The sequence below is a fragment of the Saccopteryx bilineata genome, chromosome 2 (genome assembly GCF_036850765.1).
Source record: "Saccopteryx bilineata isolate mSacBil1 chromosome 2, mSacBil1_pri_phased_curated, whole genome shotgun sequence".
Lineage (NCBI taxonomy): Eukaryota > Metazoa > Chordata > Mammalia > Chiroptera > Emballonuridae > Saccopteryx > Saccopteryx bilineata.
In genome coordinates this window covers 247,723,503-247,749,459 of record NC_089491.1, presented here as the reverse complement: position 1 = coordinate 247,749,459, position 25,957 = coordinate 247,723,503, and the positions used below count along the sequence as shown (strand labels likewise).

Below are 25,957 nucleotides of genomic sequence, written 5' to 3'. Positions count from 1 at the left end.
TCTATCTGGGGTGCCTCTCGGTAGGAGACCCTGAGTCAATGTACAGACATATTAGGACTCAGCCTCCAAAGGTGGCTGTGTGGGCAGGAGAGAGGAGCAAAGTGGATCTAGGCAAGGACACAGCCCTGCACACTCTGATAGAGGACCAGGAGGCAGCAGAATTGGGGTGACTCTGAGTGAGAGCCCTACTTGGGCTAGCTGGTCAGTGTTGCTGGGAGAAGTCTGGGGAATGTTGTCAGGGTGCAGAGGGATGGGAGACACTGGGCGTACCAGCCAGACGAGGGAGACTGAGGACCCTCTCTTCTTTAAGACTCTAGATAGCGTCCTGGGGAACCTCAGCAGAAACCTGTCAGCATTTATCCACACAGAGAATGAGGCTGAGATGAAACCCATAACCAGAAATGACGCTTGAAACTGCTTACTTTTTATCATTTAAAAATGTTTACTAGAAGTGATTTTAACTATGTTGACTAGCTTTTCAGATTTGAGTCACCGTGCCAAATTGTACACACTATGCTGCCTAACATCATAGCTGAATTCACTCAGTCTAGGTCAGGGAATGGAGGATGAAAAGTGCCTAGTGTTCCTTCCAGCAGAGGAGTGGGCTGCAGGGCCAGGCCAGGGTCTGGGCGCTGACCCCGAAAGGCCCTCACTAGGAAGAGCTGTGTGAGAGTCAGGGTGCAGCCAGTGGACAGGAGACAGGCACAGTGATCTGAGCAGGGAAAGTGTAGTATACAGAATGACTAACTATAGCTAGATTGGAGTGCCCAGGGCAAAGCCCCATCCTTTAGCCCTGGGCTGACATCCAGACCTTGCTGGAGAGGCACAGCCGTAGCACAGTGGTTGACAGAGAAATTGCTGGGGTGCTGCATCAGCAGAACCTGCTAGAAATCTGCCCTCAAGGGGGCTGTCAACTGTTGCAGGGAGGATGCTGGGGGGAAGGCACTGGGTGCTGCTTACTACTGTGGGCTGGGGAAGGCACATGTGTAGCAAGAGACTGACGCCAGGGAAGTCACAGAAGTCACGTGTGTTATGGGAACCTCCTGAGAAAGCACACGAGCCAGGAAAAGAAACCTCTCCTCCTCCAGTGTCTCTCCAGCACCCTCTACTGACAAAAGTTAACATGGTACCAGTTGCAAAGTTCAGCTCCAGTATCACAGAGCAGGCAAAAAAGAGCAAATTTGGGGCTGAGATGAAACAGATGGATAACTGGCATGGTCCACTCTTCTGGCTACTAAGCTTTTATATCTACCTTCTATGCTCTTTTGAACTTTCAACACCAACACAACTGTCTTTCCACCCAACCAGTGAAGAATTTCTCAAATGAGGAAATGCAGCCTGAAATCACCAACTCCATCGCTGCCTGTATTTGTTACTACCAGATCCAGCCACCTCTTGAGACACTGTTTCCTAAGTTTACCTCCAAGCTCCTGCAAGTAAAATAGAAATGGGAAGAAGGAGAGCGGAGGGTGAGCACAGATCTCTTTTGCTTTTGCTCACAACCTGTGTGTCACTGCCAGGACCTGTCCTCTTAACAACTTGTGGGCTGTGATTCAAGGCAGCTTTAGCGTTTCTCTCAAATGCTTTCCAGAGTTCTAAGCCAAAGGCTCAATATGACACCTCTGGGTGAATGAGTGAATATACTCAGTGTTTCCTCAACCAGAGGGGCTTCTGGTGGCTGCTCTGTTCTAGTTCTGGGGGTGTCTGGACAGTGAGACTGGGCAGTGAACAATGCTGCCATGAATCTTAGTGTATGAGTATCTGTTTGAGTCCTGTTTCCAGCTCTTTTGGGTGTGCACCCAGAAGTGGAATCGCTAAATCTTAGGCAATTCTGTATTTAACTTTTTGGAGGACTGCCAAATTGATAGCCTCAAGTATCTTTTTTTTTAATTTGACTTTTAGAGAGAAAGGGGGGAGCATTGATTTATTGCTCTACTTTTTCATGCCATCATTGGTTGATTCTTATATGTGCCCTGACTGGGGGTTGAACCTTCAACCTCGGTATGTAGGGATGATGCTCCAACTAATTGAGCTGTCTGGTCAGGGCCTACTCAAGTGTCTTTTGGTGGCCTGTCATAGGCTTCCTATGGCATGTCACCCTATGTCCCCTGTTGGGTTGGGCAGCGTGTCCTCACAGTGTGTCATTATTATGCACCATCCAGACCAGGTCCTCTCCTCCCAGCCAGACGGGCTCGGTGCCAGCCACCATCTACTTGAACCCTGCCTGCTGCCCACAGAGCTGGCCCACATGGCTGGGACTGCTGAGGCCCCTGTGGCTCTGTGCTCCCTCCAGCACCCTCAGTATCAACTGCAGTGATCTCTTGCCTGTCAGGGTAACAGATGGTCCCTGTTTTTATTCACATTCATGGGTTGAATTCATCCCTGCAGTGTTGCTCTAGGTCTAATGATTGCCACATGTATGTATGTGATTCAAACAAGTCACCTCTGCCTTGCAGAAGAGACAGACATCCTCATTTTTGATGCTGTGGGCAGTGTTGCTTGTGGCTCTGCCATTTCCAGATGCTAATTTTATGGAAATGTGTTTTCTAGCATTCCAAGAGTTAGTTCCTAGGAAGGGGAAAGGTTAGCTTGTCCCTGTCACGCCCTGCCAAGGACAGCCAGCGATGTTCAGGGTAGGCCCATCCTGCCACTTTGCTGACCTGATGGTGGAAAGCATGGTTCCTGAAGCATGTGTGAACTTCCTCTCTTGGGCTATGTTTGAGCATTCTGTCATCTCTTTCCCAGAGGAAAAAACGTGGGCCACTCAGAGCATGTGTCTTGTGGGTTGTTCATGCCCAGACTCAGCAGCCACCGCCTGACTGGCCCTCAGTGTTTGAAAGGTGGGGAGGGAGTGGAGCCAGCTCAGTACCTGCCCAGGAAGTGAGTGAGAACACGGCCTCTGCACAGCATCTTCAAGCCTGTTGCTGGGATGGACTGTCACAGACCCTGCGGTCTGTACCCCCTACATCTCTTGTTGCCACCCTGCTTCCCTCCCTATTGGGGATACCCATTCCTCTAGATGTGGCACCCCCATGTCACATGCCACTGCTGTCTTCCCACAGGCCCTGCCCTGGCATAAACCCCCATGCTCCCTGGGGCCTCCCTGTCTGTCCTCTGGGTTCTGGCCTGGCCCTCGTCCAGGTGTGGTCTGCCTTCTAGGTTGCATTCTGGCTGGCCACAGGTGCTCTCTTCCAGGGTCACTCCCTTCTGGGGTCACCTTGGACACAATATATCATGGCCTCTACCCAGAGGTGTGATCCCCTGGGTGGTCACAGCCTCTGCCCCCATGCCCTTGTTACCAGGCACTTGGAATCTCTATATTTTGGTGGCATTTACCCAGTATGAGTATAGTCTGGGTGTCTGTTGGTTAGCTTTTGTATTTAATTCTAGGGTGACTATCTGCAGTGCTCTAGCAAGGAGCCTGGTGGATAAAAACTTACATTAGGGGCCTGTGAGATGCTAACTTAACTTAGAAGTTTTCCATGCTGGCTGCAACTTTGCCCCAGGGCCCTTATGATCTTGGCATGCTCCGTAGAGGCATTGAGTCTGATGCACTTCCATTGATGTTATTTCCTTGATTGCAGAGGATATGTGATCTTTGAAAAAAAATCATACCCCACAAAATGTATATAAAGTAAACTATGAGCTCACGGACCCACGCTCCCCAGAAGGTACACAGACTCAACATAGACCCCCTCCCAACTGGTGTACACACCCTCCCTCAGGAGCTGGTGAGAAGTGCTCACTGGTCATGAATAATTAATTAGTGGTTTCAATGATTAGAGCAAAACAAAGCCCTGGTTGACTTGGTGCCTTTAGAGCCCCTAACTGTGGCGGGCATGTCCCCAGTCTCTGGGCACAGTGGCATAGATGGACCTTTATTGGTATTGTTGTCCCAGAAGTGGTGGCTGAAGGATTACTTCCCTCGCTTGGAGCCTTGCGGTTGGCACTTGTCACCCCGCACATGTCTGAATTGCGTATGTGATGAAATCCCCAACAAACTGCAAAATTCAGCTAAATAGTGACTGTTTTGATGAAAATAACCCAGCAATTAATGTTCCTAGTTACAAACACATGTAAATGTTCCTTGTTTTAAAAAGAGGCAGTTGAAAAGTCTTAGGACAGAAGATTCTGTTCAGTCAGCTTTATCCCCCCTCCCCCAATTTTTTCTTTTCTGGAGCCTTATGTAAGAATCAAAACCAGAAGCCAGCAGCACAACCTCATTTTGAGTGCTGCCCACCTAGCCTCCCCAGGCCCTACTCTCTGCAGGTGTCAGGACGAGTGTGCAGAGGAGTGCTAGGTATCTGCAGGAGGACACTTGATGCTGACTGTGTGAAACACCCCCCTCCCACAGGGTCAGCGTGGAGCTTGGCCCCTGCTGCATCCCCACCATGGCTGTGGCATCTCCCCCAACTCAGGGATGTGGCACTCTGTCCAGGCCGTGGGTTCCAGAAGGGACAGCAGATATGGGAAGCAGAGGTCAGGGCCCAGCTGTCTTCTGCCTCAGACCGTCTGCCTGAAGGCTAGGGTCAAGGCAGAGCTTGGCAGTTAGAACTGCAGAGGATTGTTCTGTAAATGGCTGGAGCTCGTAGCAGGGTGGGGACCTGTCCCTCTCAGGTGCACAGCCCTGAGACCCGGCGCAGCGCTGCAACCAGTTACGGATAGAGAGTGCCTGTAGGCTGGCCGTCCGGTGCGAAGGAGGTGAGGCTTCCAGGGTGGCCCCGAGTACTCCACGGCCATGCACAGTTCCTGGCTGTGTTGGTACCTGGCAGGGCTTCATGGGGAGGTATTGAGTGTGTGTGTATGTGTGTGTATGTGTATAGGGTGTCACTTATCTGTGTCCAGGGGGTGAAAACACTTTCATGACCTGGTGCTGGTTTCACTTTCAATTTTATGAACATCTTTGATAATTCACATTTTTCCAAGAGCATATATTCATGAAATCAATGAGACAATACAAAAATTATTTTTGAAGACTTTTTAGGGCATAACCACTGACTAGACTAATTTGGTTTCAGACCCAGTGTGACCACCAATGGGCCACTAAGCCCCAGACCCTGGGTCCTTGTCCTCTGTTCACCTGTGGTGCTGAGGGTCCTCTGGTGATCACTTCTTAGACCCAGAGATGTCTCACTCACTTATCATCTTTTTTCTTATTTAAATGCCAAAGTTGACTGGAAACTTAGCTTTCTTACCTCTAAACCTGGACTCTGAAAACTGGAATCTTTTCTAATTGCCAAAGAAACACTTGTTGAATTTATAGTGAAAAAACTTAGTAAAATACAGAGAAGCGCTCACTCATTCCCTCCCCAAAATACTCCACACTCAGGACAGCATCCCTGGGAGACCCTGTACACTACAGTGCTCCACACGTACCCCCAAGCCTCTCCGGTGAGCATGCTCACACTTCCAGTATACTTGCTGGGGTGTCTTTAGGGGAAGGGACAGATGGACAGAATGAGGGACCTCTCTGCCACCTGGGTACCCGAAGTGTGCTTGGTACCTCTGGTAGAATTCATCACCTGCTGGCCCCTGGTCTTGCCTGCGAGGCTTTGCTCCGGGTGAGCAGTGGGTATGCAGGACAGGACTCTGTCTCCTGGCCCTGAACAACGTGGACGCACGTCTTTGCACACTGCCTATCTCCTCTGCAAGGCCCTGGGCAGTTTGGCTGAGGGCTCCCTGGAAACTGCCTGCCTGGAACTGCTGCTGACCTTTATTCCTTTTCTCTTTGGAACTTGCCCATGTTGTCACTGAAGCAAATTTTCTTTTTTTCTTTTCTTTTTTTTTTTTTTTTTTGTATTTTTCTGAAGCTGGAAACAGGGAGAGACAGTCAGACAGACTCCCACATGCGCCCGACCGGGATCCATCCGGCACGCCCACCAGGGGCGATGCTCTGCCCATCCTGGGCGTCGCTATGTTGCGACCAGAGCCACTCTAGCGCCTGAGGCAGAGGCCACAGAGCCATCCCCAGCGCCCGGGCCATCTTTGCTCCAATGGAGCCTTAGCTGCGGGAGGGGAAGAGAGAGAGGAAGGAGAGGGGGAGGGGTGGAGAAGCAGATGGGCGCTTCTCCTGTGTGCCCTGGCCGGGAATCGAACCCGGGACTTCTGCACACCAGGCCAATGCTCTACCACTGAGCCAACCGGCAAGGGCAAATTTTCTTTTTTAACTAAAGAGAAAATAATGTGTGGTTTTTCTGTTTTGACTGGAGAGTTTTAGATGTGTTTTCTTCTTCAGGCTCATCCTGGCAGCCAACAGGGATGAATTCTATCACAGACCGTCCAAAGTAGCAGAATTCTGGGGGAACAACAACGAGATCCTCAGTGGTGAGTTTTTCCTCGTGGTGGGTGGCCACAGCGTGGTAGGAAGTATGAGCCCCAGGGGGTCCTAACCATTATGGGTGTCATGTGCCTGTGTAAATTCAGAATGAATAAGTGGACACTGACAGCTGCAAAGTCTCGGTTCGGGCCAGTGTTGGGTTGACCAGCCCTAGAACTGTCCACCTAGCACTGACAGTGTGGCTTCATGAATCATGGATCCATCACCAGAAGAAGTGGCTGGAAGGACCCCCAACCCTAAACCTGATTTTATTTGGATTCACAATCAGTCTTTAGGTATTACACATTTTCCCTTAAATGTTTTGTTTCCTAAGTATATATTTTAAAATTATTATTTAGCACTGTTTTAAACTGTATATTTAAATGTTCATTCTGTTGATTCTTGCTAGTATTTACTATTAGTTCCTAGCAGATTTTTTGAGGGGTAGATTCCTTTTGGATTTTCTTCATATAAAATTTTGTCATTTACAAATAAAGATAGTTTTACTTCTTTTTTCCTGATCTTTACATCTTTTCTTGCTTTTACTGTTATAAAAATAACATTTTTTTTAGATTTTATTTATTCATTTTTTAGAGAGAAGGAAGAGAGAGAGAGACAGAGACAGAGAGAGCGAAGGGGGGAGGAGCAGGAAGCATCAACTCCCATATGTGCCTTGACCAGGCAAGGTCTGGGTTTCGAAGTGGCGACCTCAGTGTTCCAAGTTGACGCTTTTACCCACTGCGCCACCACAGGTCAGGCCAAAAATAACATTTTAATGATTTAGCTGTTTTTATCCCCTTCTTCAAGTAAAATGACCCTTAGTCTAGGAACATGCTCTCCTGTGGCTTTAAGGGCCTGGCCGACCTTGTAGGGGGGCCTGGTGGATTGTGCAGCATTGACTATGGCAGGCATGTGCCCTGGGGATGGGAGTGCTGGGTGGGCTACAGGCTTGGTGTGTACCAGGCTCCTACTGAAGCTCTCGTGGTGAGGACCCTGTGCATTCTGCCAGAGGACGACAGCCAGCCACCCCTGCAGCAGGTCCGGGATGAGGTTCCTGTGATGGAGCTCTTGCCCTGCTCCCAGCCCAGTTCCAGCCCAAGCTTCAAGATGCTGTCCTGGGTGTCACTTGTCCTGAGGGGCAGGGCGCGGGGAGGGCATCTTTTAGGTGTCCTGCTGTCCCGCCCTGCAGATTCAGAGTCCCTGTTCCACAGCCAGGGATGTCAGACTGAGGTGCAATTCCCCAGGATAGAGGGATAGGTTGGGCACTGCTGGTGGTGATGTTGGTATCTGCCCAGGGCTCGACATGGAGGAAGGTAAGGAAGGAGGCACGTGGCTGGGCATCAGCACCCGCGGGAAGCTGGCGGCGCTCACCAACTACCTGCAGCCGCGGCAGGACCCAGACGCTAGGGGCCGAGGTACCCTGGGGCAGGGCTGTGGGCTGGCTCAGGGGTATGGGGGAGCCCAAGGGTGGGTCTGGGGGCTGGCCTGGGGGGTGGGAACTTGGGGCGGGGGCTTCCTTAGGCCTGTGCAGAGATAGGAGGAGGTGCTAGAATGGGGAAGAGTGCGTGTTTTTCAGGACCCTGTAGTCTGCTGCCTGGAATCACTGTGAGAACCACCTTCAGCCTGGTCCACGTGACACACATGGCATGGACATTTCACTCCTCTTAGGGAACATGCTTCATACTTGTCCCCCAGGCAGTGTGTCACTCCTGGTTGTTTCATTGTCCCCCACCTGTCCAATGTTTGCAGAGCAGATGCCCTGGGTAGGGCTGCTTCTGGGCACATATCATCCCTATTGAAGACTTTTCCCCTGATGCTGGACTTATATGTGGAGGCATAATGGAGCAATAAAAAATTAAAACCAACAAAAACAGAATTCTCTATGCCGACCTCCTTGGCTGCCGGGTCGATGAGGTGCAGTGAGCCGAAGCGGGACCATCAGTCTTGCCAGGGAGGGGGGCTAAGCCTGCTGCCTCAGCCATGGGTGTCTATTCCCTGCTCACAGGTGAACTCGTGGCCCACTTTCTGACCACAGACATAGACAGTTTGTCCTACCTGAAGAAGGTCTCCACAGAGGGTCATCTGTACAATGGCTTCAACCTCATAGCAGCTGACCTGAGGTGAGTCCACTGGGTGAGGGACAGCAGCCCACCAAGTGCTGCCACACGACTGGGTTGTGGTCTCAGTAGGGAGTGGGGTTCCAGCTCTGCCACTAGGCTTGGGGTTCTGTGGCAGCCTGTCCAGGGGCGTCACTCCTGGTGGGCTTGGTGAGTGTCCTGAGGGCTGAGCCCCTCCCAGACCTGCTGCTGTGGGGCCTTGGGAAGCAGAGTGTCACAGTGGGGCTTCCTGTGACAGACAGTGTGTGGGTTTCTGGCTCTTGCCATGGAGAACTAGAGCATGCTACAGGGGTGCTGTCCTAGCACAGGGTGTGCCTCTTGCCTACACCTGCCCTTCTGCCCCCAGCTCCTCTCCCCATGTCTGTGGCTGAGGACCCCACTGTTTTTGAGCCATACCGCACTTACACTGCTCTCTGGTGGGCAGAGGGGCCCTAGGCTGGGGAAGGAAGGTGTAAGCACAGCACGCAGTGGTCCTGAAGCATGCTGGGAACCCCTGGTAGCAGGGTGTTCCTGATCCCTGGGGTCCCACAGCAGCATCTTCAGGGAGCTGGGTCTGAGTGGACAGCATGGCTCATCTTGGTTTCTGTGAGGGGCTTGGGGTTGTGCGATTCAGCAGTCAGGTTGCTGGGATCCTGCAGAAGGCCTATGCCCCTTGGGGAAGTGGCAGTTGGAGCCTTTCCAGGCCCATGTTGGGCACACAGAGAGGTGCAGCAGGAGATGATAGCTGTAGCAGCAGTCAGTGGCTACCTATGGCTGCATGCTGAGCCTCTCACATGCAGCGCTCAGCATATCCTCAGAGCCACCTGTGTGCCTGATGCAGCTGAGCTCCTGCAGGTAGGTGACCTGGCTGCGACCACTGGTGGTCTCCTGAGGTTGTGCAGGAGTCCCAAGTCCCAAGTGCCCCTGGAGACAGTAGCTGCATCACACCAGTCGTGTACCAGCCTGGGAAGAAGCACTGTGCTAATTTCCACTTGATGCTGGTGGCCAGTGGATCATGGCCTGGCTTCTTAGAGTGTGTTTATTTCTGTGGTGCCCAGGCCTGAGCTGGGTCTGAGTGGACAGCATGGCTCATCTTGGTTTCTGTGAGGGGCTTGGGGTTGTGCGATTCAGCAGTCAGGTTGCTGGGATCCTGCAGAATCCTAGCCTTGGCTGGTGTGCAGCTCAGTTACCAGCTGCACAGGCACTGTTAGTGGCATCAGTTTGGCCCACTTCCCACTGTAGACATTGAGCCTCGAGATGAAGTGATTGTTAGTGCTTGTCTCAGGTTAGGGGGAAATTTGCAAGACTGTTGTCTCCTGGGGGGGACCCCAGAGCCTGTGCCCTGGGTCCTCAGTCAGACATGGTGGACAGGGCAGGGAAGTGGTACAGGATCTGCATGCTGGGTGCCAAATTCCCACCTGTCCCTGTCTGCAGACACATGAGTTGACACTGCTGACCGTCTCAGGGTATCTGGCAGAATGAGCTTGGATGGGGGAGCAGAAGTGCTGTGGCCATGAAGGAAGGCCAGTGTAGAGAGGCTCTGGCAGGGTGTCTGCCCCTCAGCAGGTGCCAGGGGAGGGGGTCAGTGCCCCATGGTAGGCCCATGAATGGATCAGATGCACATCCCGAATCAGCCCCTTTTCACAAGGGCAGGCCTACAGGCCTCTTTTCTGCCCCAGGACACCATGCCTGCTATGTGGTGAGCTCTGTCCTGCCCCTGCCTCGCAGATAGAGGTATCAGTATAGAGGCTGCAGTGCCCCATGGGAAGAGGGCCAAGGGAATGGGCTGGCACTGGCACTTGCTGCCCAGAACCTTCTCTTCCCTGCATTGGCCTACTTGAACCTTTGGCAGCTCCTGGAGGGGAAGCCTCCATGCCAGTTCAGAGATCACTTTGCCTGTAGGAAGTCTGTATGTCGGACCTAGCCCGGGAGACCAGCCCCTCGGCTTCAACACTGGCAGAACTTGGTGCTCAGCAGCTGTGTCAAGTTTCTGGGTGATGAAGATCATGCTCTGAGTGAACACAGGGATGGGCAGGCAGTCCTATAGAAGAGGGACAGGGGGACAGGGCTCGGTCCCCTTGGAGCCTAAGCAGTGCTCTTGGCTCTGGGGGCTACGGGGTTAGGGTCTGCCTCCATAGACACAGCCAGGTGGCAGACAGGAACCCAGAGGGTTATCCCTGAGGAGTAGGTTGGCCCAAGGAGCATCTCAATGCAGGCCAGAGGGTAGAAAGCATCAGAGGTCAGAGGGAGCCAGAGGATGCAGGGAGTTAGAGATCAGCCAGCAGCACTGGTGAAGGGTACCAGGAAGGGTTCCAGACCTAGAAGAAGAGAGTCTCATTTCTATCACAGCTTATCCGTGGGTCAAGCCCCCCGTCCACTTGACCGGGTATGGTGGGAGTAGATGCCCACTACTGCAGGTCATCATGCTTTCTAGCTTCTTGCCTGCAAACAAAATCTTTCAAGTCATTAGACCTCTTAAGAAAGGAGCCAACAGCTGTGGGGAGGAAGAATGTGAACAGAGTGTGAAGCCTCCTAGGGTCCAGGTGTTCTGCTTGCAGGGCAGCATAGAGCAGGAGGAATGGCTGGGGTGGGCCTGGCAAGTGGGACTCCCCAGCACTCCCGTCTAGCCTTTTCGCTCCATTGATTTATCCTAAAGGCTCAGGTCCCCTAGTCTGGCATCCCACCAGGAAGGCAGCTCACGGACCAGAAAAGTTTCTCTTTAGTTTGTAGAAAAGACATTCCAGGTTACAGCAGAAGGATTTACTATGGTATTTTGGAATTGGACCATATTCAGCTCTGGAGCATTTTAAACTATTTTTAAATCCCTATTTAGTGTATGAAAGTAGAAAAATGTGGTCTCTGGTGCTTTGTTCGGAAGGCTCTGTTATTCTGGGGCAGTATGTCTAGTCCAGAGATGCTCAGAGATGAGCTGGGGGCAGGGGCTGAGGCCTTACAGAGGGGACCAGTGTTCTTGGGTGTGGGACTCAGCCCTCTGTAGTAGTCACCGCTGTCAGCTTTTAATTCCCGTGCATTCAGCGAGGCACCAGGATCTTTTAGGTGTTGTCACTCCCAGGCCAGTGGTCCTTGTGGGTGAGCCAGGATCTTGGTGACCCTGCCTGTAATTCTTTGAGGGGCTGGAGCCCTGGCTGCAGCAGGCCACTATCCCTGTGCTGGCTGTTGGCAGGGGAGCTGGGGATAGGGCTATGGAGATTGCCAGGCATCAAGGGGTCTGCACCATTCATGGCTCCCTCTGATTCTCTCTGTCCTCCTGTTCACAGCACAGAGAAGGGAGATGTCATGTGCTACTATGGAAATCAGGGGGATCCCGAACCCATTGTCTTGGAGCCAGGTGAGCCTGCTCTGGGGGGTGGTGACATGATGGGGGCTGCTTCTATGGGGACACCTCTGTTCTTTTCAGAGACTAGGTCCCTGTCATATTTCTCTCCTGGGACTGCTTTTTGGCTGTTTCTGTACCTTATGGCATGCACCTGGTCCCTGTGTCAGGCTGCCTACGCTCCCCTCCTCCCCGCCCCCTCACCAGCACCAAGTGAGAAAATAGGAAACTAAAAGGCACAAAAGAACACAGAGCACCACTCTCAAATTCTATGCATTGGCTTAGAGGCCTTTGTGGAAGCATCTGGAGACTGTCTCCGTGATGCCCTCAGGTCTCAGTGCTCAAGACTCTGTGATGGGAGACGCTTGTTTTTGCTACATCATTGCTTGGAAGAAATTCTTTTCACCTACATCCTGCCCTCGCCTGATCCCTGTCACTGTTTTTTTAGTAACAGCTTTATTGAAATATAACTCACATATCATACAATTCCCCCATTTAAGTGTAACATTTGGGACATTTTAGTATATTCACAAAATTGTACACCTATCATTGCTATGTAACATTTTCATCACCTCAAAAAAGAAACCATACCCATTAGTAGTTACTCCCCATTCTCCCTCTTCCCCAGTGCCTTGCAGCTGCCAGTCTACTTCCTCTCTCTGTGGATTTGCCTGTGTTGTTCTGGACATTTTATATAAACGGAGTCAGGCAGTGTGTAGCCTTTTATGTCTGGCTTTTTTCCAATTAGCATGTTTTGAAGGTTCATGCATGTGGTAATATGACTAGGGATTAATTCCTTTTTATGACTGAATTATATTCCATTTTATGTATGTTCTACATTTTGTTTCTTCCTTCATCCCTTGATGGATATTTGGGTTATTTTATCCTTTTGGCTATAGTGGATAATGAAGCTCTGAACACTTGTTACAAGTTTTTGTGTGGACACATGTTTTCATTGCTCTTGTGTATATACCTAGGAGTAGAATTGCTGGATCATAAAGTAACTGATCAATCTTTTGAAAAAATGCCGCACTATTTTACAAAGCAGCTGCACCATTTTACATTCCCACCAATATATGAGGTTCCAGTTTTTTCACATCCTTGCCAACAAGGATGTCATTGTTTTTTTTATTATATCCATCTTAGTGGGTGTGAGATGGTATCTCATTGTGGTTTTGATTTGCAAGTCCCTGATGGCTACTGATATTGAGCAACTTTTCATGTGTTTAGTAGCCATTTGTATATCTTCTTTGAAGAAATGTCTATTCAGATCCTGAACTGAGTTGTTTGTATTTTTATTATTGAGCCGTAGTTCTTTATTTATTCTAAGTACTAGTCCCTTAACATATATATGATTTGCCAAAATTGTCTCCTCTTCTGTAGGTTTTCTTTTCACTTTGTTGTTGGTCAAAAAAATGACCAACAGGGAAGTTTTGAAGTGCATCATTTTACATTTTGATGATGTCCATTTTACATATTTTCTTCTTTTAGGTAGTTTGTGCTTTTGGTGTCATATCTAAGAAAGCATTGTCTAATATAAGGTTGTGTAGCTTTCCCTCTATATTTTCTTTTAAGAGTTTTATAGTTTTAGCTCTTTCATTTAGACCTTTGGGACATTTTGAATTGATTTTTGTGTACGGTGTGAGGTTGGGGTTCTCCATTCTTTGCATGGGGCTACCCAGGTGCCCAGCACTATTGATTAGTGGCCTTTCCTGTCACTTCTGAAGGATAAAGTACAGTGATACCCTGTGCTGGTGGCATGCCTGTGGGGGCGTGGCAGATCCAGGGCTGTCTTCCTTGGAAACAGCTAAAGTCGTGTCATACTCAGTCAAGATCCTGCCTGGAAAGCCTGGCTGCAGGAGAGGGTGGCAGCTCCCCATCTTCAGTGCCTCTTTTGGGGCACATGACTCCGTGCTCACTTGTTCCTGCCGTCTGCCGTAGCCTTTCCACCTCAAGGCCACACCTCTCCATTTCTTTGGCATGAAAAACCCTCTTCTTTTTTGTGACACCTTCTATTAATCACTGAGAACCTGTTCTGAGAAACTTGTGTCAAGACCTTAAGACTCTTTTAACCAAGGGTCCCTGCCAGCATGTAGAGGAGGCCGTGTCTGTGCCCACTAGGTGGGGCTGATGGTGGTGGGTTCTCTAATTGCTGATGTGAGCCAAGACCTATTTGGGGCAGGTGTCCTGGCCCCTGCTTGCTGATTCTCCCACCCTTGAGCTTGCTCAGGACTCACGTCTTAACTTTTTCCTAGCTTAGAGAGGGATGGGAGTGAGATGGGGAGGTGATACTCTCTCAAAGTTCCCCTTTTCTTTGCCCAGTTGGATTTCAGTTTGTTTATTCTTTGTTGTCAAAGCCATTTGGCCTCTCTCTGTGCCTCACAGTCTCCTGCTGCTGCTCTGCCATGTTGAGGTTTCCACTTCCTCTGTGCAGGTGGGTTGGGATACCCATAGAGAAGATGCTGGAGAGTGGGGCAGCCTGGCCTCAGTGCTCCTGGCTGTACCCTGGTACCTTGCCTGGTGCTGGGAGTTTACCTGAAATTCAGACAGTGGGGCCTTTGCACTGGTGGACTGACCCCCTTCCTGCAGGGACCTATGGGCTGAGCAATGCGCTACTGGAGACACCTTGGAGGAAGCTGTGCTTTGGGAAGCGGCTCTTCCTGGACGCTGTGGAGCGGAATCAGGCACTCCCTAAGGATGTCCTCATCGCCCAGCTTCTGGATGTGCTCAACAACGAGGAGGCGTGAGTGGGTGGGTCCTGCTGGGCAGAGTGTCCCCCTGTCACTCTGGCCCTGGGGCAGAGAGGTAGGCGGTCTCTGCTGCCCTGGGAGGCCTGTGCAGATGACTGGGACCAGCTCCTCAGCTGCAGGAGAACCTGATAGACTGCTGACATGCTGTACTCTGCCCCCTCCCATCTGTCGTCCTTGGGGACAGTTGAGGTCTCTGACATAGGCCTTTGATGATGGGAGATGGGGTAGTTGTGGGCTAGTGTGCTGGGAAGCTCAGTGCTTTTAGAGGTTGATATGGGCTTGTCTGGTGCTGAGAGTAGGGTAGCTGGAGGCCCCAGGAGCCATGACATAGACACATCTACCCCAGATACTACCTGGGGAAAGGAACCTCTGACCCGACTTCCTGTGCATGAGGCTTGCCCCAGGGATGCCACCATCTGGTGTGTCTTGGCCATCTCAGTGGAGGGGAGGTATGTGTCAAGGTAGTGGCCAAGCTACCTTCCTCCCATGCAGTGACACAGCCCACACATCCCTCTGCTGCTGCACTCAAGCCAGGCCAACATCCTGCTCAGATACCCGATGGCCTCTTAGAGGAACCCCCCACAACCTGCCTCTGGCTCCTCTTCCCTGGGGCCCCTCCCTGCCCCTTGCTCACCCTCCTCCTCTCCGAACCATGAACCAGGGCACAGCCTCAGCATAGCCACTTCTTCTGGGAAGCCCTGCCTTGGTCCACCTAGTGGCCCATGCTTAGCTGTAAGTCCACTCAGCACTCGGTCATTGTCTGTCATCCCTGCTGGCCCATGACAAGCCCCGGCTGCTTTTTATTGACAGTTATGGCTCCAGTGCCAACTATAGTGGCTGGCAAACTATGGGGTTTGAATGGGCTCTTGTTGTATGGAGAGATGGCTATAGAGTGCCTCTTGGGATAGGCAGGAAGCATATGTGGCCAGGTGACTGCACATCTCAGTCAGGCCCCTGCCCACTAACTCAGGCCCTACTGAGAGGGGAAGGTAAGCTTGCTCCTAAAATGGCTTCTGTCCCTTTGCAGAGGCCCTGAACAGCTCTTACCAGAGAGACTGTAGGCATTTTCAGATCTAGCAGAGTGCCTTCTCAGCACTAAGCTCACAGGTATACATGTCCTTAGAGTCCTGGGTCCTGGGACAGCTCCTGGTGGCCCTGGCAGGGGAGCTGTCCCAGTGATTGTTGTCTGGAAGCCCAACCCAGCAATGGAGTCCTCAGTGAAAGTCTTGACAGAGATTTGAGCCCTTTAGCAGAAAAGTGCACAAAATAGCCTTTCCAAGGCCAGTGGGCTACTCAGGCACTACAGGGCTGCAGGCAGCCTCGTGGAGGGGCTGGTGGTGACCCCTCCTCTATCCTTCCAGGCAGTTGCCGGACCCAGCCATCGAGAACCAGGGCAGGGAGTATGTGCAACCCATTCTGAGCAAGTATGCGGCTGTGTGCGTGCGTTGCCCAGACTACGGCACCAGGTATGGTGGGCTGCTGGGTGCATCCAGTCCTGTCCCAGGAGGAACCTGGCCTTACCTGAGCTCTGTGGATCCCATAGCCTCTGCCTTGTCTAGAAGTGGCTGCCATTTCAGCTCAGGGGGCTGTAGAGTGAGCAGATGCCAGCTCCCAGGGGTGCTGCAGACCAGGTATAAGGCCCCATTGCTTCCTAGAGGGGGTCCTAGGCTGCCCTCTTACACAGCCACAAGGGGGCTGAGATGGCATTGAGCATACTCGCATCACTAAATCCCTGTGGGCCTGGAGGTCCCATTGTCTGGCTTGTCCCTTCACTTGCTTTGTGTCCCTGGGCCTGTCACGTTCTCTGTGTGACCATGGTCGAGATTAGGTCATCTCAGCCTGGGATGTTTCCTTATCCCAGGAAAGGTGAAAATGTCTTGGCTACAAGGTGAAAATGTCCGAGAGGGAGAAGCTGTTGGCATGGGTATCTGCTGTCTTGGCAAATTTCTTCCCTGCCTCTGTTTCTCCTGGGTGCGAGGCTAGTGGGCCTGGCTCTGCCCATGTGGCTCCATCAGAGGGAAGCCCACATGCTGTACTTGGAGGTAGCTAGGAAGCAGAAGAGGGTAGGTTGCTATTCTAGCCAGGATGCTCTAGGAGTGCTGTTGCCATGTGCCTGGCCCGCCTGGCACACGTGGCCTGGAAGTGCAGCATGGCTTTATGTGCAAGCTACATCTGCCTGGGCTTAGCTTGCATTAGGTCCCATGGACACCAGCCTCGTGTCAGGCTGGGGACCTGCAGCATCTGTGATGGAGGGGTTCATGACCACCAAGGACTCAAGGACAAGTTGTTTGGGCCATGACAAGTGCTGACTGATGTCAGGGTGCTGCCACACATATACATGGTTTTTGGGTTCAGGTCATTTGAGATTGAGTGAGCCAAGCCCCTTCTTTCCCTGCAGGTGGGAGAGGTTAGGTTATTGCTGCCTCCATGCAGGTAAGGAGGTGGTTTTCCCAGAAGGATGTGAGCCAGGCAGATTGATATGTGATGTCCTGGGGACAGCTGACCAAGAAGGTGGCAGGCTCCCCTGAGTCTTCCATCCTTCAGGAAATGACAATTTCAAGCCCTCTGGCTGAGGATGGGATGCTGGTTAGGGCCAGCATGGTGTGAACGCCTGGCACTGATCCTCTGGGGCCCACTGCTGCTCCAGGGCGTGAGGAGGCTTGCATGCCTGAATGGTGGTCTTTCTGGGTGGGCTGGCTTTTCCCTCAGCAGGGGCATCCTTTCCCTCAAGCTACTCCTCCATCATAGGCTTGTTTTTGTGACTGAGTTGTATGCTCGTGTACTTGGTGTGTGAGGCAGAGTGCCAAGTCTGCTCCCTGTCTGGGTGCGTGGCTGCTGGGTCCCACCCCGACTGGGAACCCCAGCTTTCAGTATGCATGTGACCCTCTGGGTGTCAGCCTGCAATGGGTCTACTTAGGGACTCAGTACTTGCCCTCCATCAGTGGAAGACAGGTGCTTAGTGAGTACTCACCATGGGGCAGGCCAGGCAGGAGGAGAGGTGTGCTGAGTATTTGGGACAGGGTAGTCTGGGGTTACAAGGGAGGGAACAAGGAAGTTTTCTAGGTGAAGAAGGTCTGGTCCCCAAACAGCTGACAGGTTGATCTTTTGGAAGAGCTGGGTGTGTGGCTGAATGTCCTAGTGGTTCTAGGCCATTGCCTGAAACCTCTGGGAGAAGTGCATCCTGGGGGAAAGTGAGCAGGGAAGTAGCCTGTTAGCCCAGGGTTCACCCTGGGCAGAGTGATGGGTGGCCAGGCTTGTGCTATAGAGGGTGGGCAGGGCAGGCTAGGGATGTTTTAGAGTGGATGCAACAGGACTCATCAAACATGGTTCTATGGGGCCTTCCAGGAAGCTCCAGGCCCCAGCAGGCTCAGTGCCCAGCTGCCCCAGAAGGATCCCTTTACTCCCCAGGGCTGCTCATTTGTGACCTGCGTCTAGCCATGCTGAGTGCCTAACACAGGCCCAGGTGTGGTGGGATTGACCTTTCTACCTCAGATCTGACCCCAGTTAGGGGTCTGACAGCTGGGCAGGTGTCCAAGTGCAGTGGGCTGAATATGGGCCCCATGCTCTCTTTCAGAACCAACACGGTCATCCTTGTGGACGCAGATGGGCATGTGACTTTCACAGAACGCAGCATGCTAGACAAGGACCCTTCCCGCTGGGAGACCAGCACCCATGAGTTTAAGCTGCAGAGCTAAATCCTGCCCCTGGGTGTGGCTAGCGGGCTCCTGTAAGGCCCTGCCTTGAAGGATAGGAACCTTCCACAGCACATGTACTGCCTGTGTGTGACCTGGCCATTATCCCTCAGGACCAAGGCCCTCTGATTTGTGTGTGATCTGTCTGTGTCCCTGTATCCAGTTCAAGGTCCACCCTTATGCCAGTGGGAGTGATAGAGTCCCACAGCCAGGTCAGGGGCAGGGCCAGGTGTTCTGTGCATGTGTGAATGTACCTGGTTCTGCCCCTTGCCCATGCATAGAGACACATACGTAAGGCACATGCTTACATACACATCTGCTGGCACACAGGCACACATGTACACTTGTAGGGCGCACACACACAGGCAACATATATGTGCACACATGCTATCGATAGAACACACACACATACTGCAAGGCATATACATGTGTGCCCGGGCCTGGCAGGCAGAGGTGTGCCTCTTACACCCACACGTACTTCTGGCCAGTGTTTGATCAAAACAACAGTAGACCTTTGTCTAAAAGTGTCCCTGCCCTGGCTGGATAGCTCATTTGGTTAGAGCATTGTCCTAAAGTGCAGAGGTTGCTGGTTCGATCCCTAGTCAGGGCACATACAGGAACAGATTGATGTTCCTATCTCTCTCTCTCCCCCCATTCCTTTCTCATTAAAATTAATAATAATAAAGTGTCTCCTTCTCTTCTGGGCATAGTCTAGTTCCTCACAACCAGACCTGCCCTTGGAGGGAGTAGAGACAGGCCACATTTGGATTGAGGAATGAGGAAGACCCAACAAAAATCTACTCTCATGATAGAAGCACAGTCTGATTGCCAGATCTAGTGGTCTTGTGTGCACGAGGGGGTCCTGTGTGAATGGGACTGTCTTGTGACCGGGAGTCCTGTGTGTGCTGGGTACCTAAGCAGCCTTTCAGGCCTTACCTGCCCGCTGGTTGTGGGGTCTGGCAGGCCCATCTCAGCAGCCCCGGCCCTTCCCTTTTAGTCAAACTTCATAGGAATCTGTACTTGAACATGAGATGTTGATAATAAAACTCTGAGGCTGTGGTGAGTCCATGCATTCCAGGTCCTTAACTTATGTGATGGGGACAAGTGGAGCTGTTGTGTGTGAGGGTTTGGGGGCCTGAAGGAGCTCCCATGGCACAGATACTGGTAAAGACCCTTTTCACTTTCTCCTTTGCTCATGGCCTCCTGAATGCTATGAGGGTCCTTGGGCGGATGCCGGGGTGTGAGAGAACCTGTGTGTATAGGACACAGTAGGAGCCAGTGACCTGGCCTCCTGAGCTGAGCCAAGGAGCCAGAGACTTACCCAGGTACAGTGGGGAGTCCCTGAGATCCCCTGAGGGAGCAGTGTGATCAGGCCTGTACTTGGCGTGGACCATGGAGGCCAGGTGATGGGGTGGGTTTCAGGGTAAGAGGGTAATGGAGTCTGTCTCAGTCCCAGGACCAGGGTTTTGGACAAGCACTCAGGAGTTCCTGTCCCTAGCTGGGGCCGAGCATAAGGGGGTCCCACATATCCAGTGCCATGACCCAGGCTTCCCTCTGCCTCTGTAGCCGATCCCCAGCTTGATCTTCACAGAGATGGGAGTTTGGGGTTGGGTGTGGATCTGCTTCAGGCATGTCTTGCCTGCTCATTTCTTCCTCCTTCCCACTCCTCAGGGGCCTGATGCCCTTGTTGGCTCACTTTGAACTCAGAAGAAAAGTGCCTGAGCAGAGCCAGGCTTGAAGGGGGCTTGCATAGGTGACACAGCCATGACTGCAGACCCAAGAAGAAATCAGCCCCAAGTCCCTCAAGTGTCTAGCTGAGTCAGACAAGCCAGGCTCCCAGCTCAGGCACTGCTAATGCCCAAGACCCTTTGTGTACCTCAGTGGGCTGCTCCACAGCATGGACCGGTGCCCCATGCCAGCGCCAATCTTCGCAAGGCATGTCTACCCTCAGGGGCACCATTGGGCTGGGTGCAGAGCCACTGAAGGGCCTCCAAAGGTGTTCACCTCTGCACAAGGGGTGGGGCATGGAGGAAATCTTCCCCACCCTCGTCATGGTCCCCTCTGCATCCCACAGCCTGGATCCCCTGAGGAAAGGGCAGCTCAAAGTGTGGTTCTGTGATTGTTAGGAGTTGAATTTTTTGCCCTTAAAAGATTTGCTATATGTAATCCTAACTCCAGAACCTCAGAATGGAACCTTATTAGCGTCTTTATAAAGGTAATTCAAGGTAAAATGTGGTCAATAGGATGGGCCCTAAACAAATACGGCTGGTATCCTTATAAAAAAGGGAAATTTTGGACATGGACAGACATGCACACAGGGAAGAAGTCCTATGAAGACACTGACTATGCAGTCACACACCAAGAAATTACCAGAAGCTGGGAGAAAGGCCTGGACAGATCTTTCCCTGGCATCTTTAGAGAGAATCTGGCCCTGCTGTCACCTTGATCTCAGACTTCAGGCCTTCAGAACTGTGAGGAATAAATTTCTATTATTTAAGTCATTCATTTGTGGTACTTTGTTATGGCAGTCCTACCTAGCAAAATAATATAATTGTGATCTTCACCTTACAGACGAGGAAACCAAGTCTTGGGGGTATAACATAACAGTCTGCCAGTCCCCATGGCAAATGGGGAGGCAGAGCCATGAGGCCAAGAAGAGTACAATGAAGACAGGGACCTTGGAGTGCCTGCCCTGTGTGCTCAGTCCTCCCACATTGCCCTCACTTGCTGCCTGGCATCCCTCCACCTTCACATCACTTTAACCCCTGCCACTACTTGTGACATTTTCTGCACAGCTCCTTCCCCAGGGCCTTTGCATTCACTGTCCCCTTTGCCTGAATAACTCCTCTCCCAGATATCCCAACTGTACTCCTCCTCACATCCTGCAGGCCTTTGCTAAAGTTTTCATGGTTTTTTGGGGGGGAGCCCCACCTAATTAAAAAAATTTTTTTTTTAAATTTTATTTATTTATTTATTTATTTATTTATTTATTTATTTATTTACAAAGACAGAGAATGAGTCAGAGAGAGGGATAGCCAGGGACAGACAGGAACGGAGAGAGATGAGAAGCATCAATCATTAGTTTTTCGTTGCACATTGCGACACCTTAGTTGTTCATTGATTGCTTTCTCATATGTGCCTTGACCGCGGGCCTTCAGCAGACCGAGTAACCCCTTGTTGGAGCCAGCGACCTTGGGTTCAAGCTGGTGGCCTTTGTGCTCAAACCAGATGAGCCCCCGCTCAAGCTGGCGACCTCGGGGTCTCGAACCTGGTTCCTCTGCATCCCAGTCCGACGCTCTATCCACTGTGCCACTGCCTGGTCAGGCTAAAAATTTTTTTATTTTTTGACTTTAAAGAGAGAGAAAGGGAGAGAAAGCAAGAGATGGAAACATTAGTCTGTTCCTGTATATGTTCTGATTGGGGGATCAAACCAGCAACCTCTGTGCTTTGGAGTGACACTCTAACCAACCTAGCTATCCAGCCAGGGTGGTCCTATCTAAATTTGCAATTTTCCCGGCTTTGCTCTCTGCTCTTTTTCTGCATCAGTTAGCACTGACATACTGTGTATTTTGGTTGTTTTTTATGTGTCTCCCTGTCAGGAGAGCTCCATGAAGTCAGAACTTTCCTTTCTTGCCCACTGCAGTATCCTGATGCCTAGGTAATGTAGATATTTAAACCAAGGATGGCAATGTTTGTGTTCCCAAGCCTCCATTTATTGAGGTCCAGTGCCTTGAAGTGAGGTCCCTGTATACAGATCTATGCCTTCTAGAAGTGCTTTTGATGTACATCCAGGAAGGCCAGGGCCTGATGGGTATGGCTTAGCCAGTCCTCTGTGCTTGCTTCTGGATACATTTGATCCCTGAGTCCTCATCATGGGTCCTCTTCTCCTGTGTGATTAGGGAATTCATCCTTTTCTCAGATGCCCCTTTCCCAGATGAACTTCTGCTTTCAGGCTCCAAGACAGCCAAGTTGGGGTGTGCTGGCTTGGAGGCTGGAGGTGTGGGGCTGACTGATGCAAAGGCAAGTCTATGAGCAAGCATGACCAGCTCAGGAATGCAGCCTGATCCCAGGTCTTGTCCTGGCAGGCCTGGGCTCCTGGCCTTTTGCCCACAGAGACCCACACAAACATCCCATCTTTTGATAAGTTTTGTCAAATGATGGTCATTGGCATCAATCCAATGCCAACAGGAATCTGCAATTTGGGGTGTGGTGAAGAAGGAAACTTTATTTGCAAAACAGCTCAATTATGATACAGCACATCTGCACAAACAGCACAGCTATAAAAGAGCTATGTGGCCAGGCCCGTCCAGCTAGACAGCTCTGCTCTGCTCCTTGGTGGTCTGCTTTGCACTGCCCTGGTCTGCCCTGCTCTGCTCTGACAAGACACCTTGGGTGTTTCAGCTCTGCCAGGAAAACAGTCTTCATTATTTTGGGGTGAAGGGAAAGTGTGCTTTCTGAACCAGAGGGAAGTTGGTTTAGAAGTCCCCACTCTTGGTTCCTGATTTGTTTGCCCTCATGCAAATAAGGACTCCAAATCCTCGCAGTTTGATTAGTCCAAATGGCTGATAGGTCAAAACAGAGCAACTGTGATTGACTGGAGCTGCACAGCTCCAACTGGACAGGAAAGCCTCAGTACTGTTGGTTGAAATAGGAGTCCAGAAACTCCTTTATACGGGCTGGCTTAGCTGGCAGAAACACAGGGCAGGCAGGTGCTATGAGAGCTTCTCTGTGAAGTGCAGTTTGTTGTGAGAGGCCCCTGTGCATAAATGGCTGCTCGGCTCTATTTTTTTTTTTTAATTTGAGCCCACCTGGCTGGGAGTTCAGTTGGTTAAGAGTGTTGTCCCAATACACCAAGGTTGTGGGTTCAGTACCTAGTCAGGGCACGTACAAGAATCAACCAGTGAAAGCATAAATAAGTAAAACAACAAATCAATGTTTCTCTCTTTCTCAAAAAAATTTTTAATTAAAAAAACAAACAAACTTGAGCCCAGTTAGCTACTAGGAGCCCTTCATAAGTAGGAATCTTTTTCTCAGGGTTCATAATTTGGATGTAAATACATTTGCTAGTAACCATGATTACTTGGTTAAGGTGCCAGCAGATGGCATCATCCAGGCTCTTCAGCAGTGACCTGGCTCAAGGATGAGCCGGCCTGAGGTGGAAACACAAGCTCAGAGGGAAGTTTCCTCTCCCGGCTTGGGCTGGAGTTCCAGCTTCTAGGAATCAGTCTTTGTGACCCTGAGGCCGAAGTCATGTAGGGACTGTGTGGGAGGTCCTATGGTGAGGGTCCTTGTCTGTTACCCAGTTTGGTCCCTGGCATTGTGGGAAGCTGGCTGTAGGGTGCAGGTCTGAGGTCTCAAGTCTGACTGGAGCAGGTGGAGTCCCCAACTCACCAAGCAATGAAGTGTGGAGAAATGGCTACAGCTGAATGGTGGTATGCCAAGGATTTCCATGGGTTCTGGCTTCACTGGACCAAGGCCAGCAGCTAGTTGAGTCCAGGAACCAGACTCTCACTGGGCTTGCTGCCCATTCTGATGTGTCTGGTGCTGACCACTGAGGCAGCCAGGCGAACAGAAAGGGGCAGGAAGGGAGGGAAGGGCCTGAGTAGACTTACAGCCTACGACTTTCCATCTCCCTGCCTTTATTAACCTTTTCATTTTGAAATTATTTCAATTTGCTACAAACGTGAAAAAATAAAACAAAGAATTCCAACATCCTTCATCCACGTCCCCCAAATGCTAACACTTTTCCTAACCACAGTAAAATTAATTGTTAGGTATGTCTGGAAAGAAGTTGCAAGGGATCAAAATTCATCAAGATGAGTATTTATTTGAGGCTTGCTTGAGCTGCGGAGGGTCATGTCTTAAGAACAACCTTCTGGAGCAAAGGTAGGGGATGACTTATATAGGGCACAGGTTGCTGACATCCAGTTAGGCTTATTCATCTGTCTGGCAGACATTCTCACAAATGTTCACAACTGTTCCTTTGTGCCCTCTGGGCTGGACTGTTTCTTTCAGCCTGAGGTTAGAACTTACAGAACTATTATGATTCATGTCTAGAAAGTTATTTTTATAATTTAACTGAAACTAGTTTGGGGCTACACTATTGTGATTTTGTTAGGGTAAGTTATTTTCATAATTTTAACTGAAACTAGCAGTTGCTGGTAACAACTTTTGGTTTAGGCCTAACAATGATCACAACCAGGAAATCAGCAATGATGCAATACTATTAACTGGTCTACAGACCTTATTTGAATTTTACCTATTGCCCTACTAATACCCCTTTCCAATCTAGGATCTGGATCCCCACATTGTAATTTGTTGTATCTCCTTTAATCAAAGATGGCTCCTTGGTCTGTCTTTGACTTGATTTTGACACTTGAAAAGTACTAGCCAGTTTTTTTTAATAGTTTTTGTTTGTTTGTTTTTTTACAGAGAGAGAGAGAGAGTCAGAGAGAGGGATAGATAGGGACAGACAGACAGGAACGGAGAGAGATGAGAAGCATCAATCATCAGTTTCTCATTGCAACACCTTAGTTGTTCATTGATTGCTTTCTCATATGTGCCTTGACCATGGGGCTACAGCAGACCGAGTAACCCCTTGCTCAAGCCAGCAACCTTGGGTCCAAGCTGGTAAGCCTTGCTCAAACCAGATGAGTCCGCACTCAAGCTGGCAACCTCGGGGTCTTGAACCTGTGTCCTCCGCATCCCAGTCCGACGCTCTATCCACTGAGCCACCGCCTGATCAGGCCCAGCCAGTTTTTTTGGTAGAATGTCCCTCATCAAGGTTTGTCTTATTTTTTTTCCATGATTACATTTTTTGCCTTTGGGGCAGAAACACCAAGTGATACATGTTCTCCTCCGGAGGTCCACAACTTACCCCTTTCCTGGCATTTTATTTCCCTTCATTTTTATTAACTTAATATATAATGCAACACAGCCTTCTAGTGTATAATTTGGTAAGTTTGGATGTGTATACGTTTGATGGTGACTTTGATCGCTTGGTTAAAGTGGTGTCTTTTAAGGTTTCTTCCACTGCAAAGTTACTATCTTCCCTTTGCAATTCATATCTTGGGGGAAAAACTTCCAACTCTAAAACAACCCTCTTCCCATCTTTTTTAGCATCCATGATTTTTGCCTGCAGCAGTTAGTGTTTTCTGCCAAATGGGGTATTTTCTATTTCCATTATTCCTTCTACATTTACTTACTGGAATTCCGGTCTAAGGAAGAGCGGTCCCTTCTCAATTTACTTGTATTCTTTCTTTCTTGAGGCTCCTCATACAGTATTAGCAAATGGAAAAGTGCTAGACAATTGAGGATACTTGTCCTTTTTTCCTAACGATACGTTTAACGATTTTAACTGCAAAATATCTGTGTGTGAACAGTCTCGTCTGCACTGTCTAGACTGGAGACTGCTCAAGCCCCGAGACCACCCCAGCGCCCTTCGCACCCTGCGTTCCTGTGCTACCGGATTCCCGGCACATCCCGCATCAAACCCCCCTCATTCCCGGCGTTCCCCGCGCTCCCCTCTTCCCGGCATTCCCAGCGCTCCCCGTTCCCAGCACTCCACGCGGCCATCGCCCTTCGCGCGGCGAGCCCCGCCCGGGCTGCGACCGTTAGCGCGGCCGCGGCCTCAGCGTCTGGTCCCGCCCACGCAGCCGCGCTATTGGGCTGCACGCTGAGGCCGCGAGCGTCCTGCGCCTCCGATTGGCGGCCTCCGCAGCCCGCTCCGCGGTTTCCCCAATGTGGGGCGGCCGCGCCCAGGGATTGGC

The 25,957-nt window shown here is 50.8% G+C and overlaps 1 protein-coding gene across 8 annotated transcripts in view; it reads left to right on the top strand.

The window, feature by feature from the left end:
- TANGO2 (transport and golgi organization 2 homolog) overlaps positions 1-20,402 on the top strand; it is a 36,105-nt gene extending 15,703 nt beyond the window's left edge. For 6 of the 8 annotated variants that reach the window (XM_066259846.1, XM_066259847.1, XM_066259843.1 and 3 more), the window contains exons 3-9: positions 6,236-6,324; positions 7,612-7,731; positions 8,322-8,436; positions 11,691-11,761; positions 14,336-14,489; positions 15,858-15,962; positions 18,071-20,402. In XM_066259846.1, the coding sequence (XP_066115943.1) occupies positions 6,236-6,324; positions 7,612-7,731; positions 8,322-8,436; positions 11,691-11,761; positions 14,336-14,489; positions 15,858-15,962; positions 18,071-18,191 (775 nt within the window). In that variant the 3' untranslated portion in view covers positions 18,192-20,402. Of the gene's footprint in view, positions 1-1,308; positions 1,470-6,235; positions 6,325-7,611; positions 7,732-8,321; positions 8,437-11,690; positions 11,762-14,335; positions 14,490-15,857; positions 15,963-17,841; positions 18,046-18,070 lie in introns of those variants that run through there. The other 2 variants (XM_066259851.1, XM_066259850.1) reach the window with 2 other exon arrangements.
- The last annotated feature ends 5,555 nt before the right edge of the window (positions 20,403-25,957 follow it).